This window comes from Dermochelys coriacea, chromosome 5, assembly GCF_009764565.3.
Source record: "Dermochelys coriacea isolate rDerCor1 chromosome 5, rDerCor1.pri.v4, whole genome shotgun sequence".
Lineage (NCBI taxonomy): Eukaryota > Metazoa > Chordata > Testudines > Dermochelyidae > Dermochelys > Dermochelys coriacea.
The window spans coordinates 51,790,631-51,808,835 of NC_050072.1; the positions used below are offsets into that span (position 1 = coordinate 51,790,631).

Below are 18,205 nucleotides of genomic sequence, written 5' to 3' on the forward strand. Positions count from 1 at the left end.
TAGAACAGCAGTGTAAGGTCACGTGGAAACACCACAGCCTTACACTACGAGCTATGAACATACCTCTCCACTACACTTGGAAAGCTACCATAGTTAATAACTGATTACAGCTTGGAGATATAATCCCTTCTAATCTGAGACCAAGCATGGAAAGTTTCAGAAAAAAGACTAACAAAAGCCAAGATGTAATCCTAACAAAAGCAATTGGTTCCAAGTACTTATAGCAAGTATTATGTTTATATATTACTTATAGCAAGTATTATGTTTTGGACATTTAAACAACATATTTCATAATGAAATGTCGAGTGACATACTGGTTCTAGAAAACTGTTCAGTGAAGAAGCCAATACCAATGAGAAAATCACTAACAATTTTAGTGTATTTTAATTAGTAAAAAAAAGTTCATACAAAGATAAAATTCATGTAAGATGACATTATTTTCATAAAAATGTATAAGTATTTACAACTGTGATACGAGACAGATTTACAAATTCAGACCACATTGTAAGGTTTAGTATAAAGGTACGCTAAATCTCTAAAGGCTTGTGTCTCACCAGTGAAAAACATTTCACTTGGATTTACATCAGGTGCTTATGGTTTATATACCCTAACTTGTTTGGGAGGTTTTATACTGAGAATTAAGTTTAAAATTTACTATGTACATTCATTTGACTCCTAGTGTTTACAATTACCTGCATCAGCTGCACTCTCCAGTTTTCTCTAACAAAAAAAAGTCATGTTCCTTTGGGTGTTCTCTTCCCTTAATTTAACACATGCAGTTCTACCTATGTCACCAAGGGGAGGTTTGTAGAGTGCTAGTTCCATAGCAGCACTAGCCAAGCCTGGACATGAGTTCAATAATCTCTTCACTCCCATATTACTATGGTTTAGGAATGTGAATAAGTTGCCTCACCTCTGCAAGGCAGAGGTCAGAATTAAGCTATGCTATGGTTGCTAATATAGGACTTGTTCTGCAGTCCTTATTCAGGCAAAAACTTCAACTGCTTTCTTTAGAACTTCCGCATGAGAAAAGACAAAGATATAAGAACTAAATAAATAATCAGGATCAAACAGGAAGGAAGGTTGTACCACCTTTCTCTCCTTCCTGTCAGGCAGACACCACTCAGTGGTTTCTGAGAGATCTGTAGGTTCACCCCATAGAAAGCAACAATCTTCAGAATGGGGGGAAAAAAGGGGACAAGGACTAACAAGTGGCTCTGATTCTGCGGAGCATGTAAGGACATGAACAAACAGTTTCACTTATTTGAACTGAAGTGTTTAAATACTCTGCTGAATCAGGGCCATAAAAACAGCCCAGTTTTTTTCCAATACCTTACGTAGATCCCCACGCAGATACAAATTTTGTATCTGCATCTGATCTGCAAACATAGTCTGCAGATACGAAGTGGATATCTGCAGATTTGCAGGGCTCTAACTATACAGGAAATATACCAAGTCATTATCTGAGGTTGTTACAGCACTACTGCACAGATTCTTGACTAGATCTAGAAGCACCAGATCTGATGGAAAGGGTGCACACATTGAAAGAGAGACAAAAGAAAGGGAGAACAGATGAGTAAAAATAACCATACCTATGACTGCATAAAAAGGGACAGACTTAGGCATTTATCTATTAATAAAACATACAATTAATGTACATGCCATAAAACAGCTTGTTAACTTATTTGTTATATTGCATTTAAAATATGATTCCGTACAAAACCTGTCAGAAACACACAAGATTGAAAAGAGACTATATATAGGCATCGATTAAGGAATCAATTGGTTTCACATTAGGAAGTTGATAATTTTGAAGGTAAATATTTAAAAATCATTTCTCTTTCAAAATACTAAGTAGCTTCCACATAGTTAGAGTGATACTATGTCTGTGTGTTCCAATTCATAACTTTATCGTAGTCCTGAATTCTTTGTTTTATGTGAGAAAGTTTGTTCTTTAAATAGTCACAACGTTCCTTTTTCTCCAGAAATGTAGGATCCTGCAAGAAATATACAAGCAAATCAACAACTCATTAATACAATACATCTTTCAGTTTTCACCAAGATCAATCAATAATGCAGTTGGAGGAGGACAGCACATATGCATATGGATACATGCCCTCTAAACACATGCTGTTCTTTCCTGAACATAATTTCTTCTACCTGCCCTTTTCCTGCTTTCTTGGTAGGTGGAAAAGGGGCTGTGGTTTTGATGTATTTTAGCCATTTAGTAAAGTAATTCAATTTTATTTGTTGTGCTGCCCTGTTTCAGTTATATATTTGTGTTCTGATCGTTTGTAGCTGGTGATCTTTAACAAAAAAAAAAAAAAAAAAGAAGGTACAAAACAGACTAATATGAACCGTCAATTTGCATTGAATAAAAAAAACCGAAAAGGTACAAATCAGGAGATTATATTGCCAAGATTTTACTGGAATGCCAGTAATTACACCCCCACCCCCAACCTATCTTAACAGCAATGAAGTAGAACCCCTTCTGGATTCCAGCAATAGTTATTCTGCAACTAATATATAGTCCACCCCCCAAAAAAGTTGATTAAATAGAAAATGAGAGACTTCCTTTCAAGATTAAGCATATGTACCTCGTTGTTTTTATCACTTACAAGGAATGCTGGCTTTTTGTTGCATGTGTGGATAGAAAATGGACTGGTTCCAAAAAAAATAACTGAACAATGTTAGCAAGCCTTCTCAAGGCAAGACATTAATATATAAATGGACCTACCATCAAACAGAAAAACATTTTAGCCTAAGAACGTCCACAGTTTCTTTTGAAATCTAATTTATACATTTAGAGCCATCACAAGATGCAACCAACATGAAATTGTAATGAGTTGGACAACAAACTAAACCCACTTTCTCAAGTCTCCAGCATTTTATGTGACAGGTACACTGAATATTGTAACATGCAAAGGCTGGGCATAACCTTAACCAATAGATTGTGCCTGCTGTCAAAGCTGCTTTCGTCTACTTACATCGGTGGTGGGCAACCTGTGTCCAATCAGGGTAATCTGCTGGCGGGCCACGAGACAGTGTTTACGTTGACCATCCACAGGCACAGCCGCCCACAGCCCCTAATGGCCGTGAACTGGGAGCTGCTGTGCCTGTGGACCGTCAATATAAACACTGTCTCATGGCCCCCCAGCAGAGTGGTTGCCCACCACTGACTTACATCCTCTTAACCACCCACTGGATTATCATTGCAAACCAGTAGCATAGCCAGGATGGGACACTTGGGTGGGCCCCAGCTTCAGGTGGGTGGGCAATGTCAGGGGCAGGGGGAAGGAGGACAAGAGGGTTCGGGGCAGCCTCGTCCCCACCTCCAGCCGGCCTTGCGGGGGGCGATGGACGCTCTGGCCAGGGGCCCCTGGGCCCTAGGTGTGCACTCAGCTCCGGGAGGAGACGGCGTTCTCCAGCGGTAACGGCTCCCATTTACACTGTCCGAAACTGGGCCTGGCTTCCCCAACGGCCTGGCTCCCCCAACCCTTTTGGAGGGTTCCTCTGCAGCTACTGGGCTGCCTGCTCACTCACCTGCCCTTCTCCCATTGGCAGATTAGCCATTGGGCCAAGGGGGTTTGCCCAGGGCCCCCAACCAACTGGGGGGCCCCAGAAAAATGGAAGCTCCCGTGACCCTACCCACTCCACCCTCCTCCCCCCCCGCAGCGCTCCTGCCAGGAAGCGGGATTGGGGTGCCGGAGCTGGGCCTGGATGCTAAGTGGGTGGGCCATGGCCCACCATGCCTATGCCCCTGTTGCAAACTAGTATTAAAACGTAAAGCTGAAAATACTCACATTCTTCTTCTTTTTGTATTCTTGCAGAACTTTTGAAATTCTGTCATGTTCCTATTAAAACAAGATGGTGAAGCATTTTAAAAAACCTTATGTTTGTTGTTAGTGTTCTCCCAGATTTGTCAAATGCGTGAACTGAGATTTATCTTAGCTTTTGTTTTCATTGAAAACATTAGTTTGAATTTGTCAACAACTAAAATTAGTCAAAACTTTCAATTAAGATGGAAACTAATTCAAAACAACTAAAATAAAAACTGATGAAAATATGGGTAGAAGCTAGTTATGAAGTGTTTCACTATTTCTGTAATATGAAGTTAACAGGTTTTCAGGAGATCAAGTCCATCTTGTTTGTTCGTTCATCTTTAGCATTATACGGTCTCTCTCTTCCCATAGGCAGTCTAGCTGTTTAAGATTGTGCTCAATTCTTGAAAACAAATTAGTTTGGTTTTGCGATTAATTTTTTTTAAAAACACACGCATCTAATTAGCTACTTACCAGCATGTTTCCAGGGTGAAGAGACAGCTTGCTCACCAATGCATCCAAATCATCAAACTTTTTTAAGACCACCTGAACTTCAGCAGAGAGCTCTTTATATTCAGCAAACTGATCGTTAAACACAGCTTTATAGCGATCTCGCTCATCGTCTGACTGAATTGCTGGGTATTTCCTATAAGAAAAACAATTATTAGTGCTGGAGTTTTGACTTTCCAAAAAAGCTGTAAATGTGGCTTTTTGAGCACATGCAAACTTCAGCAGGTTATACGTAAGACTTTGAAATCTGAGTTAAGTGTTATGCAAATTAACATTATTTGAAACATGTCCCTATGGAAATATGGAGTTCTATTAACTTACAAAGACTATTACTTTTTGTGGATTTTACTCATTTTAAATTTCCTTTACTAAGGTTTGATTCTGATTTTGTCAGTCAGACTGTTTAACAAGTATTACAGATTCTAGAAAAGTTCAAAGAAATGCCTGTACATTTATTCTCTCAATTATTTTTGTACCACTGTATGTCCTTTCCTCATCCCCTTGCTAATTATTCTGTTCGATATTTTAATTATATAATCTATTACAAAATTTTGATTTTTTAAATTATGCATTTATATTAAATATGTACATGCTACGTCCACAGGCCATCATTCTCTTATTTAAAATTCATGTCTTTAAGAAATTGGAGACCAATAGAGTATGAAGTATGAAAAAGTGGTTAGATACTAAAATAAGCCAACAGAAAAAATACCACCTCTTTGATGAAACAAACAATGGAAAATTACAAAAACACACTCACGCTAAGTAGTCTGGCATCACTATAGGCTTAGGAATGTACCCTGATGGTATGTGGCCATTAAGTAGTTCAGGTTTCATTTCCACCGATTTAAATTGTCTGTAATTGACCTCTCTTGGTCTGTCTTCACTTTCGTACTAATTTTAAAAGTAAAAATGATAAATATAAAAAACACAAAATAATTGTTAGTGAGGAGTTAAAGTTGCAGGTATTAAACAGTTTCCTACGCCTTCCTGAATGCAACTGTCATATTAGAGAGAAAAACAAAGCATGAGTTAGAAAACTGGTAAATGTAAAGTGGGTGAATATCTTTTACTGGACCAACCCACCTTGCCTCTCTAATATACTGTGACCAACATGGCTACACCACCACGGCATATAGAAATATAAAGTGAGATTTCTCACACAACACAACCACCTTAAATCTGCCCCAGTAGTGACACCAGTTCCGTAATATAGCATTCCTTTGGGGGCTTGGGAATACTGTACTAGTCTTGTGCGACTTGAATGAAGTACTGGAAAGTTTAAGGAAGTTCCCTAAGGTATTACTAGACTAATTGTGATTGTGCAACAAGAAAACTAGGAAGAAAGGTAGCTCAGTGGGTCTAAGTTAATCTCTGTCAATCAGCAAAAATTTTTCCCTTTCTCTGAGGGTCCTGCTGGAGTGTAGGAATAAGAATCCTGATTTGGTGTTGTGGTGGGCACAGAGACACTGGTAGTTTCTGTTAAGTAGGAGAAAGTCACTGTGAAGTTCCCAGTTTTTATGGGGGCAGAGTTAAGGTTGTGTGGGAAGTATTGCCTTGGGAGCATCAGTACCGTTGGAGCCCCTGCACAAGAAGTGCTCTGGGCACTGGTGTCTAAGGTAGAGCTTCTTTGGGCACAAGCATCTGCCTCAGTGCAAAAAGCGTTCTGACTGCACCAAGAGATACTGCCTTTGCTGACGCACAGTTAGATGCCCATGTCTCAAAAATGATACTGTGGGCTTTGGGGCTTCCCCAGAGAGATCCAGGAGCCCTTGGTTAGATTACTGAGCACACACAGTTACCCACAATCACTGGCTTCTCTTCTTTGGGCACACAAGAGGGGAAAATCCAGAAGTCTCAGTGTGGAGCTATTGAAGTATAAGCTTAAATTCAGATATGCTGGAGAATAGCAGAGTTTCTCTCATTGTCTCCTTATTCCACTACTTGCTCAGAGGCTCTGCCTCATCTGAGGAGAGGTTGCTCAATATCCTTGACTTCAAATTCCCAAGATTCCAACACTTGGCAAAGCTTCGCTGATTACTACACAAGGCACTTTGTAGTAAATCTGCCCTACTCTTACTAAACTGGTTTAGTTTAAACGGCTAAACTAGGGGTTTGAGCAGTGAAGGGACAGTAGTCTTGGTTAACTCAGGTTTCAGCCTGAAGCATTTACCCTTCAGAGTGCTCCGCGTTAGCCTTTTCTCTCTGGGGTGCCTCAATAACTGTTTGGAGGAACTTCCCACACCTTTTTGCTCATCAGATGACGTGTACAGATATATCCTGAATATCGTGGTTGTAGGGCCGTCCCTAGCTATTTTGGTGCCCTACAGGCCTCCACAGGGGGTAGGCTGGCCAGTTCCTGCGGGAAATGGAGCGACCCTGCTCTGCTCCCCTGGCTCCCAGCCACGTGGCTGGCAAGTGCTGGGGGGCAGTTCCCCCTCCCCCACAAGCCTTGCCCTTGGGTCAAAAAGTTTGTCCACCCGTCCTACAACGTGGCCAAGATGTGAAAACACCGAACTGTCTTTCTTCCTCACTGTCATACTTGCCAAAACACCAAGGGGAAAGAAAATGGGTCAAGTCCTGACCTGTCAAGGGAAGCACCAGAACAAGAGAAATGTGTGCCAAGAAGTACTGAATCCAAGCATATTCAAAAAAGTAACAGACCAAGCATGGATACACCAAATGGTCTTAAGTTTGCTGAAAACAAGAAAATGACACACACACACACAGGCACCACAGGTGCACCAAAACACTTGAGGCAAAGAATTAGAATTTAGAGCTCTGAACCAGATCCAGCTGGAAAACAAGACTGAAACCAAGAAAGGCCACTTGATGAGCATCACTAAGCTCTAGAGTTGAGCTGGAACAATGGGTGCTGCTCGTTCCTGCAGGGAGTTCCTTTGTTTACCATGGTCAAAGAAGTTAACCAGAATATTCAGAAGGCAACGTTGATATACTCCAAAGGGGGTATTGTTTGTGTTTTGCCTGACCACAACTTCCCTCAGGACCAAAAAAAGTTGAGAAATAGTGGTCTTGTGTTAAGAAGCTAAGACTTAATGAGAAAATCTGTCACGGAGATTAACCTATTCTGGCCAGCACTTTGGAAAACTTTACCTCTTTCCATCCTATAATAATATCAGTCAGAAAATTAGGAGAGACAGACACAGGAGAGAATAAATTTGACTCTTACCATCCTTTTTGGTAGAAAAGGTTGTGTTTTCATCTAAAAAAAAGGAAACAGTTTATTGCTTAACGAAGGTTTGAAGCATGCATGTATTCTGCAAAAGCACAAACCTTTAATATCCTAAACCCCATAAAAGTCATACGATACAGGATATTTGTGATCAATTAATGTTTAAATATGAGTAAATGTATTATTTTCAGGAAAGCTGTGTGTGGCAGTATGGTGTCATTAGTTTTAAAAGAAAATTTTAAAGAGAGAAGCCAGTAATTCAAAAAAAAATATAACTATTTAGACCAGTTTATTTGGAGCATCTTATAAGAAGATTCCATGATTGTCACTCTGCAGCCCAGGATGTCTGCTGAGTCACTGAGAAGTGATAGGTTTCAGAGTAGCAGCCGTGTTAGTCTGTATTCGCAAAAAGAAAAGGAGTACTTGTGGCACCTTAGAGACTAACAAATTTATTAGAGCATAAGCTTTCGTGAGCTACAGCTCACTTCATCGGATGCATTCATCGGATGAAGTGAGCTGTAGCTCACGAAAGCTTATGCTCTAATAAATTTGTTAGTCTCTAAGGTGCCACAAGTACTCCTTTTCTTTTTGAGAAGTGATAGAAACAGTTGCAAGAATGGCTGACAGGTTTTTGTTTTTTTTTTTTTTTTTGTTCATCACCAGGTTGAACCATCACTGAGATTCAGTTTGTTACCATCCAGTTTACTTCTGAGCCATTTTTGGCATTTATTTAAAAACACCACCACACATAAAACTTTAAGAATTACACCCGTGGGACATCACAGATTTTCAGTTACTACTTTTAGATAAGATACTTCCATCTCCTCCCTACCATTTTTGTCACTCTCTTATATTTTGTCCGATATTAACCCATGAACACTTTGGGGGCAGTCAGCCTTTTTTTAAAATCAATTTTGGGAAATAACTCATCTCTCAACTATTTTCCATCATACTCAGGTCAGTCAAACCAACCACTATAAAAATAATCTATTTAGGAATATTTTCAAGTAAAAAGAGTAGAAGAATGTTGGAGGGTGGTGGGAATAATATCATCATTTTATATATAAACTTCAGTAAAACGTATTTTTTCAGATTTTTATAATATAAAATTAATCATCTAACAAGAATATTGTAAGAATTATACAGCTATTCATTTCATTTAAAATTAGGACACATCCTGAGTAAAATTGTGTATTTTAAGGAGAATTTTACAAAGGAAAGATTAAAGTTTAAAATTAGAAAGTGGAGGGAGGAAATCCACTGTTCTTCCTCCCTAGTGAGAAAAGGAAAATCAAAAACTGAATCCTATTTAGATGTGGCTCAAGTATATCCTCTGAATTTTGTGGAATGTGATATTTTAGTGATTTTTAATAAGTTTTAATAAAATGTGTGTTTCAATTTGATCATGTTTTGCACAACCCTCTTGGAATGCTTTAGCTGATAGATAAAGCAAAAATAAAACAGATTTTCCGTTATCATCCACCAGATAGGAGATTAAGAAATTAATAATAAACTATGTTCCTAATATTTTGCAAATCCAATTGCAAAATAGTTGAATCAGAGCACAAGTGATCCTGCAGTCTTATATTTAGAGCCCCTACAACATACAGTAAAATACTGCATGCATAAATAATTTGTATTGAACTCTATCAAAGTTATAGCATGATGCTTTATAGCAGATTTGTATGCTGCATAATGAAAATATATTTTATTTCAGTGGATTTTTTTTTCCTTTTAAGCCTTAAGCAACTCCACCTATGCCCAATATTGCTAAAATAACTAGATATCAAGAATTATGATTTTTTTTAATACAAGAGCTACAAGGCATACAAACAGTGTAAATATGCTAATGAGAAAGGGCCTGCAGGAAGAGACCTGAAAACTGATTTAGAATTTAAGGACTAATGCATTAAAGTTTTGTTTCACACATATCTAGATAGTAGGAAACCAGTTAAAAGAGGTACTCAGTTATCTAGCTTTCTGTATTTAAAAAATTGGCAACCTTTCTTACTATAAATATCCGAGAAACGTCATTACATCATGACAGGTTTCAGAGTAGCAGCCGTGTTAGTCTATATGCACAAAAAGAAAAGGAGTACTTGTGGCACCTTAGAGACTAACAAATTTATTTGGGCATAAGCTTTCATGAGCTACAGCTCACTTCATCACTCACATCTGATGAAGTGAGCTGTAGCTCACGAAAGCTTATGCCCAAATAAATTTGTTAGTCTCTAAGGTGCCACAAGTACTCCTTTTCTTTTATCATCATTACATAAGTGACAAATACTTAGGCTTGGCTTTGGCTTCTCAGATCCAAGGACACAGTGTTGAATTAGTAGTGTGAGGAAAGCTGAAAATGCATAGACAAGTCAGTAGTGGTGGTCTGGTATTTTGCACACTTCACAAAATCAGTTTCTAATATGCTTAGAGTAGCTCTGACTAACTTCTAAATTGAAAGTTCGGTCTTCAAAGGCTCATTTGCTTTAAGGCCTCCTACTAAAGTGTTAAAATAAGACAGTTTATACTATATTCTTCCCTATCTTTTGTTCAGAGAAGAGTATGTACTAAAAAGCAGTTGACCAACTGACTTAGGGAGAGGACTTCAATATTTTCTATGTGACTGCATGACCCAAGGTCTGCTGAAATCAATGGAAAGACTACCACTGACTTCAATGGATGCTGGATCAGGTGCTTTGCTAGTGCCTTTCTGTGACCACCCCTGTATTCACACCCTACACACTACTGCAATTGTGCAAAATATGCCTTGTTAAAAATTTAACACAATCATCAATATTCTTATGTAAAGTATGTATGAAATGCGTATTAAGAATTATGAACATAAACATATTGTTGGCATAATTTCAGTTTACAAGACAACTCTAGTGCAGGGGTTCTCAAACTGGGGGTCGCAAAGTGGTTACATGCAGGTTTCAAGTTATCAGCTCCTTGGGGCTGATAGCTCTCAGCCCCCACTACATTTATCCCCCTCCCCCATTTTTAACATCTAAGCAGGGATCACACTCGGAGGCTTGCTGTGTGAAAGGGGGCACCAGTACAAAAAGTTTGAAAACCACTGCTGTAGGGTAACTGGTTTCTCAAAGAAAGTACAAGGTGACACCTCCAGCCAAGTGTCATTAAAGTTGATCAGCAATCTGGCAAAGAACAAGGTCAGGCAGAGCGACTTGCATTTTGGCAAACAGCAGCAGGGAACTTCTTTAACTTCATATCTCCTTTCTCACAGCTAGAATGAACTTTATCTCAGGGTAAACCTCAGGAAAATGCATTTCAAAGGATTACTGAACTATAAAAGTGAGAGGCAAACACATCCCAATCTCTCTCTCACCTAAGCGGACAAAGGAACCACCCCTTTGAATTGGCGGGGAGGGGCGGGGGGGGAGGAGAGGGTGTGACCTAGAATTTGGTCAGCCATGTTGCTGGAAATGTGGTAAAGACTTTACTTTGAACCAAGTCTAGCTTGTTAAGTTTCAGCTACTAGGAAGCATTTTATCTTTATTTCTCTTGTAACTATTTCTGACTTTAATACCTTATACTCACTTAAAATTTTTCTCTTTGTAGTAAAATAAACTTGTTTTATTATTAATCTAAACTAATTCAGTGCTGAATAACTGAACCGTTTGGTAACTCCCGTTAAAGTAGCAAACTGTTCAATATTGACTCTTTACAAGGGCAATGGACCTTTATTATCTGAAAATTCAGGACTGGAAATGTATTGGGGTCACCTGCAAGTAACAACTAAGGCCAGAGTGTGACTGGATGCTGCTGACAGACTGCTGGGGTCCGAACTGATGGACCAGAGCTGCAGCTACACAGACACGCTCAGGGTGTGACCTGCAGGCTGTTTGGGAGTTAGTCTATCTGAGAACTACAGCAGAAAAGCATTGTGAGGCACTCAAGATTACAGAGCAGGCAGTGCTTCATTTGTGCCATGGCAGCTCGCTGCACCTCTAGGTTTGGCAGTACATAGCCCTGGCACCTCTGGGCTTGCTGCATCGTTATGAAAGTAAAAAACAAATTGCTTGGGCCCCAGCATCACTTTCATTATAAATTAAGCACTGAGGACAGGCAGTGACACAACCCTCACTGGTCTGGAATGCACCTCGCAATGTGACACTTTCCTTTAGGGAGCTCAGAATACTACAAAAGTGGGTAAATATTCCTGTTGTATAGTTGGGAAAACTAGTACCAAGATGACTTGCCTAACATGACAGTTAGTCCAAGGCACAATGATAACTGGAACCCAATGTTTACTATTTAATCCCTCCTTGTAACGTGCACTCTAAATGCACACAAGAAAATTGATGCAATCAGTTTGATCTGATAGTTTTTGACTTACCTCTTCTTCCATTAATTCTCTATGCCTCCTTGCTCCTTCATGTCTCCATAGCTTTAGGCAAACGACTGTACTAATAAGATAGACAATCACTGTGACAAACAAAAAGATCATTGCTGCTGTCTGTCCCCCCTCTATGCGGCAAAATGATGCATTCATTGGTGTTTTAAATAATTGGTAATAGCAGAGTCCACCTCGGTTAGCATCATTCACATAGACTATCGCAGCAGCCATATACAGAATGAATAATGCAACATTAATTCCAAATTCAGTTAAAGGCCACCAATTTGAGTCCAGAAGAATAGTTCGATAGTACATTGACATGCCAAGCACTAGAAGCGCTATGGTCACTATCCAAGCCAAGCCTGCTACAACAAGTATAAAAGGGGTTTTGGGGCCACTATAATAATACCCTCCATATATACTGTTTGCTGTAAAACCATATGGCTGTGAGTATCCAAACATGTTGTACCATTCATTATCTTTGTGTATATAGGCTGTGACACAAGCAAAGACAGCTGCACCTAAAAGCAGCTCTACAACACACAGAATTCTGAGTAAACCTGCCCATGATTTCATGTAGGAGTATCTCAAATTATAAGCTTCCACTTTCTCACTGTAAGTTAGAGCCATTTGAGTATGTCGTTCTAGGGAGGGATAAAGATCTTGGTTAAGCATGGCTTCAGCTTCTTTGCGTGAATTATAGCTTCCACCTGACCCTCCATATGGGTCTTTATAAGAACTAGCAGCTGACTTGTGGTTTTGCTGTATTGGAGATGCTGGTGGAGAACACTCAACTCCACCAGAAGTGTATTTTATATCTGATGCTGGTTTATCCAATTCTGGATTATTTCTTCTCCCTTTGAAGAAGTTCTTCCAGGAGTCTGGAATAAACCGCCTTACTGGTTTGAGATCAGATGGTTCTTCACCATCACTTGGGTAAAATTCAGGGCCGAGAGGTGGTTGCAGTGGGAGAGGTGGTGCTGGCAAGGCATCCACACTCAGTAGCAGTTCAGCATTTTGTGAACTTTGAGGCAGACTTGCTGTATCTTCTAAAAAAGAGGAATCCACGTATACTTCATCATATTGTGTAGATCTGCCATGCTGCCTCGATCTGTGCTGCGACAACGCACTTCTGGAAGACATTTGTGATTCGATCTCCTGTTCTAGGAGCACCTAGATAATTGTATGAATATTTATAAATTATCCCCTTCCCACTTCATTTGCGGTTCCTACAAACATCATTGAAGAAACTGTTAAATACCAACAACAGGCTCAGCACTGAACGAGCCAAAAATAAAAACTATTCCTCGACAGACTTACAACCCCACCAAAACCGGTGCATTCTTCAAAGAAAAGCCAACATTTAAAAAAAAAATAAACAAACCCACTGCACCTGGAAACAATCATGCTTCATATTTTATCCTCTGGCGTTACAGCGAAGGTAACGCAGAGGCACTAACAATGACCGCAGCAGCCATTTCACGTTGACGATGCAAGGTCCAAGAGCAAAGTTTGGGAAATGGTTTAATTGCCTATAAACTAAACCCCAGGGATTTTATACCGAGCCCGTCCCAATCAAGTGAGGCGCAAAGACGCACGGGGCACTTCTCTGGCCGCTGTTTCACTGAGTCCCAGGAGCAAGGGGTCTTGGGCCCCGATTCTGCAACGGGATCTGCAGAGAGCCGGCTCCCGACACCCTCCGCCCCTGCACAGCCCGTGTCCTCCTCGCCTCTCCCCCCGGCCAGACAAAGGGCCGCCCCGCTCACCGCGAGCCTCCGCGTCCAGCCAGCGACTCCTCAGCTCTGTGCACAGCCCCGCCGCACAACGCCCAGCCGCGCAGGACAGGGCGCTGCACTCCGCTTGGACCCGCGCTCCCGCCCCCCGCGTCAGGCGGCCGCCCGTCCCCTCCAGCCCCGCCCCGGGAACTCACCTGCCGGCCCCGCCTCCAGCCCGGGCCTCGCGGGCACTTGCACCCTGCGCGGCCTGGCCCGTCCATGCGCCATTTGCCCTGGGGGCAGACACGCTCAGTTACGCTGCACGGCAGCGCTTTGCTCCCCCGCCTGCCGGGCTGCCTCTGCAGCGAGAAACCTACGGACCCGCCCTCACGCCAGCCTCGGGCAGGAAATCCCAACTGCTAAGGGGCGGGCGAGGCCAGGGAACTTGCCTAAGCCGTGCTTTACCCCGGGCCGCTAACTAACGTAAAGTAAAACAGAACTAGGGCCCCTTGTTTATTTCCCCTCTTGCTGTTCTTGTAAAGTGCTGGAAATGGCGCCCTTTGATTATCACTACAGAAGGTCCCCCTCACAGCCGAGGCTGGTAAGAGCTCACTTTCCTGATCACTTTTGTTAGAAGTCTGTATGGTAACACTCATTGTTTCATGTTCTCTGTGTATATAAAATCTCCCCACCCTATTTTCCACTGTATGCATCCGATGAAGTGCGCTGTAGCTCACAAAACTTATGCTCACATAAAGTTGTTAGGTTTCAGAGGAGCAGCCGTGTTAGTCTGTATTCGCAAAAGTTGTTCGTCTCTAAGGCGCCACAAGTCCTCCTTTTCTTTCAGCGAAACTAAGGCTCCTTTGGCCGGCAGTGAGGTGAAAGATCAAGATGCTGACGGATATGTAAAGGGGTAGGATGAGATAGGCATTAGGAGCGGGGCAGAGCTGAAAGCCAAGCTTGTGCGGCTACTGCCTTGAGCTACAGCAACAGCACACCCCGCACCTCTAAGATACCACAGAGCAAAACATAAGCACGAGTTGCTAGTATCTCATGCCCCTGGCCCTAGAAACACACTGGATTACTAATGATGTAATCAACTACTGCATTCATGTTCCACAGAAGACTGACAAAAAGATGGGTTCAACGTTGTAATGACTCTTACAACTTTTCTAAGACATAGAACAAGAAACGATGGCACATGGAAAGTGAAATATTGAAGAACTTGTCTCAAGTTTGTTTCAATTCTGAAGAGATGCATGTTTCTATTTAAATGGAAAATTGTCACGTGTTAATGTACTCAGTCCTGTTTTCCTACTTTTAAGATAAAAATAGCCAGTGGTTTCCAGCCATAACACTTCTAAAGGGCCATAGTGTAAAGCTTTGAAAATAAGACCATAGTAAGCCTTTAAACCCCATGAGTTAATATATGCTGTATGTTTACTGCTATAGCTGCAACTTTGCCTTGCGCTGAGTAAGCCTGACCTGTCGTCCTGACTCAGGCACAACTTCCACTCAGTATGGAAGATTAGGTAGGGTGACGAGATAGCAACTGTGAAAAAAGAGGACAGGGGGTGGGGGAGTAATAGGTGCCTCTATAAGAAAGTCCCCCAAACTAGGACTGTCCCTTTAAAAACAGACATCTGGTCATCCTAGGATTAGGCCACTATTAAGATCATAGGGATGGCTAGATGAAATTTCAGTATAACAACAGATCACGCAACTCTATTATTTACTGCCCCCCTAAGGATCTACAAGTTGTCATCTTCATATGCTGTTTTATGGTCTATTCATAAAGAATACTTACATTCCTATATCTCCTCATTTATCTATACCACAGGATTTTATTTATTTAAATAGACACCTTCTGCAAAGTATATCTGAATTTAGATGTCATTTAAAGGAAAAAATGTCTTCAGGATAAACTTAATTTCCTAAAGAAAACAAAGCACTTTAATTTTAACGGTGTATTCCTTGATTATGCAATTATGTAAAAAACAAAACAAAAAACACTAAAATCTACAACATATGCATCTGTTTATAAACATACATAAATTATCTAGCCAAAAGTACAAAATTTTAACAGTAACATTATTTACATCAATACCGAGTTAACTTTTTACAATTTACATTTTATTCTTTCTTCCCTCAAAAGGTTTCAAAACAATAGTAAATGTTTTAAGTAGTACGTGAGATTTAGTAAAACCTCCAAATGCTGACAAAAAGTTTACAAGGTACATCCAGAAACTGCAAGATTAAATTGAAAAAAAAAAAAAAAAGTGTAAATATAAAAATAAATGTGATTTACTAGTAACCATTAATTTTCTTTCAAATATTTCAGCTCATCATCATTTATAATTTTAATTTTGTTTAAATATAGGTTACTTTGATGGCTCAGGACAGGCAGGGAGCAACACCTTTGATTAAGTACACACACTTGGGACTCGATACTGCAATGCCACGGGAAGTTAAGGAAATTTAGCATCTTGATACTACCTCAGTACACACTGGGCTTAAGGCTGTAGCGTACTCTCATGTGAATAGTCACAGGAATATTAAGGTAGAATGACTATAGAATTGGTCGACGCTTTAATACATCATTGATACATTTGTAACAATCTAGTCAAGGAAGACTTACCACGAAATAAAAAAAAATTCTATTAAACAGTGTTAGACCAATGCCACTGACATTTTGTTGCACTCAGTTGCTATCATATTGATCTATTTTTAATTCATCTTCCTCCATGATTGCTTGTGCTATAATAGGCTGAGGTTGACTACCTGGTAGTTCACTTCCACTAGCCTGGCTGGAAGTAAGAGGAAATTCATCTGGCTCAGTCTCATTTATTTGGTTTTTCTCCAACTGGACTAGCATCTCCAGAGGCCGCATGGCAGAAAGGTCCCCTTCGTCAATATTTTCAAAGCCTGACATACCAAGATCTTTATCTGTAAGAGTTTCAAGCTTTAACCTGCAAAATCATCATAACCATCAATAACGAGAATAAAATGAAGCACTCTCTTTCACAAGATCATGGAAGTTGAAATGAAATAAGTCACCCATGTATCACACTAAATAATCCCTTTTCTTCTTTGGTATTTACAGCTTTCAAAATATTTGCATTGTTATAACCATAGCTAAAATATACATCCTCCTTCTTTCTAAATCAGTACTGCTAATAATTTGTCTTGCTCTTCTTTGTGCATCCTCCAGTTACAGAAATTTGGCGCCCAGAACTAAACACAACATTGCGAGTGCTCTTACACCGGAGCTGTATAGGAGTACTTGCTCCTTGCTCTTTAAGTGCTGCATTTGTGTATGCAGCTCAAAAACTATAAATAGCTGGTTTTAAAGGATATCACATTGCTACATTAGCTGCTTCTTTTAGCCTTACTGCTTCTAGATTTTTCTCTGCCATGACGCATTTGTGGTTGGATAACTTTGCCTAAAAATGTGAACTGTTACAAGTTGAATTATTTATTTCTGGCAGTGCCTATAGTGTGCTAGACACTTTCCAAACATAGAAGATGGCATTGTTCCCTACCCCTTCAGGAATTACACTATAAAAAAAGAAATCAGAAAGGGGGAAGGGAAAGATTACTATTTCTAGTTTTGCTTTTCTGATCATGTTTCTAATCTAGGTCTCTTTGTATTACTACAATGTCATGATTGGTGTTCATAACTCCCACCAATTAATATCACCTCCAGTTTCCATTAATGTATTGTTTTTAACCTCTTCCAGATAATTAAAAGTGTTGACAGGACCGGTCCTAATGCTTATCCCTATAGTAACCCACTAGACACTTCCAATTGATAAACTAATATATATTAACTCTGTTTACAGTCTTTACTCATGACAGTTTGCTCCTATCCTAGGCATCATGAATTAGTTTTCTTTTTAGGTTCAGACAATATCGTATTGCCGCGATATAAATCCACGGTATTCATAATGTTGAATATTGCATGCAGATGTGGTTGCCCCATCTAGAAAGAGATACTGAAATTGGAAAAAGTTCAGAAAAGGGCAACAAAAATTATTAGGGGCATGGAACAGCTTCCATATGAAGAGAGATTAAGACTGGGACCTTCTCATAACACAAGAATTAGGGGTCAACACAAGGAATTAATAGGCAGCAGGTTTAAAACAAATAAAAGGAAGTATTTCTTCACACAAAACACACAATCAATCTGTGGAACACTTTGCCAGAGGATGTTGTGAAGGCCCAGGACTATAACGGAGTTAAAAAAAGAACTAGATAAATTCATGGAGGATAGGTCCATCAGGGGCCATTAGCCAGGATGGTCAGGGATGGTGTCCCTAGCCTCTATTTGGCAGAAGCTGTGAATGGACAAAAAGGGATGGATCATTTGATTATCTGGTCTGTTCATTCCCTCTGAAGCACCTGGCATTGGCCACTGTTGGCAGACAGGACACTGGGCTAGACAGACTTTTGGTCTGACCCAGTATTGCCATTCTTATGTTAGAATTTCATGACAGTACCAAATGCTTTACCAGTGTCAATACATTTAATGAGACATACAAGGCGGGTGAGGCACTCTTTTATTGGACCAACTTCTGTTGGTGGAAGAGATGAAAAGTTTGTCTCCCACCAA

General features: G+C 40.2%; 2 protein-coding genes across 4 annotated transcripts in view; both read right to left on the reverse strand.

The window, feature by feature from the left end:
• Nucleotides 1-365: 365 nt before the first annotated feature.
• On the reverse strand, nt 366-14,060 carry LOC119855430 (MARVEL domain-containing protein 2-like). Of its 3 annotated transcripts, none has more exons than XM_038401314.2 (7): nt 13,809-14,060; nt 11,879-13,051; nt 7,522-7,554; nt 5,092-5,225; nt 4,296-4,467; nt 3,804-3,854; nt 366-1,997 (listed from the first exon to the last, which is right to left on the reverse strand). In XM_038401314.2, exons 1-7 carry the CDS (start codon nt 13,872-13,874, stop codon nt 1,881-1,883), a joined length of 1,746 nt encoding a protein of 581 aa, XP_038257242.1. In that variant the 5' UTR covers nt 13,875-14,060; the 3' UTR covers nt 366-1,880. The 3 variants fall into 3 exon arrangements, with proteins under 3 accessions (XP_038257242.1, XP_038257244.1, XP_043370882.1); XM_038401316.2 differs by lacking the exon at nt 13,809-14,060 and adding an exon at nt 13,645-13,764; XM_043514947.1 differs by lacking the exon at nt 366-1,997 and adding an exon at nt 2,014-2,733 and having other exon boundaries at nt 13,809-13,993.
• A 1,476-nt stretch (nt 14,061-15,536) lies between these two features.
• Nucleotides 15,537-18,205, reverse strand: part of RAD17 (RAD17 checkpoint clamp loader component) — a 35,886-nt gene continuing 33,217 nt past the window's right edge. The window contains 1 exon segment of the mRNA XM_038401313.2: nt 15,537-16,562. Coding sequence (XP_038257241.1) covers nt 16,295-16,562 — 268 coding nt within the window. The 3' untranslated portion in view covers nt 15,537-16,294.

Excerpts from the sequence above, each read along its gene's own strand:
- LOC119855430 (XM_038401314.2), bottom strand. The coding sequence starts at position 13,874 with ATGGACGGGCCAGGCCGCGCAGGGTGCAAGTGCCCGCGAGGCCCGGGC. Across the intron at positions 7,555-11,878 it reads GAGAATTAATGGAAGAAGAG|ATGAAAACACAACCTTTTCT; the intron begins GTAAGTCAAAAA and ends CCTTTTTTTTAG. Across the intron at positions 4,468-5,091 it reads GTGATGCCAGACTACTTAGC|GAAATACCCAGCAATTCAGT; the intron begins GTGAGTGTGTTT and ends TTTTTCTTATAG.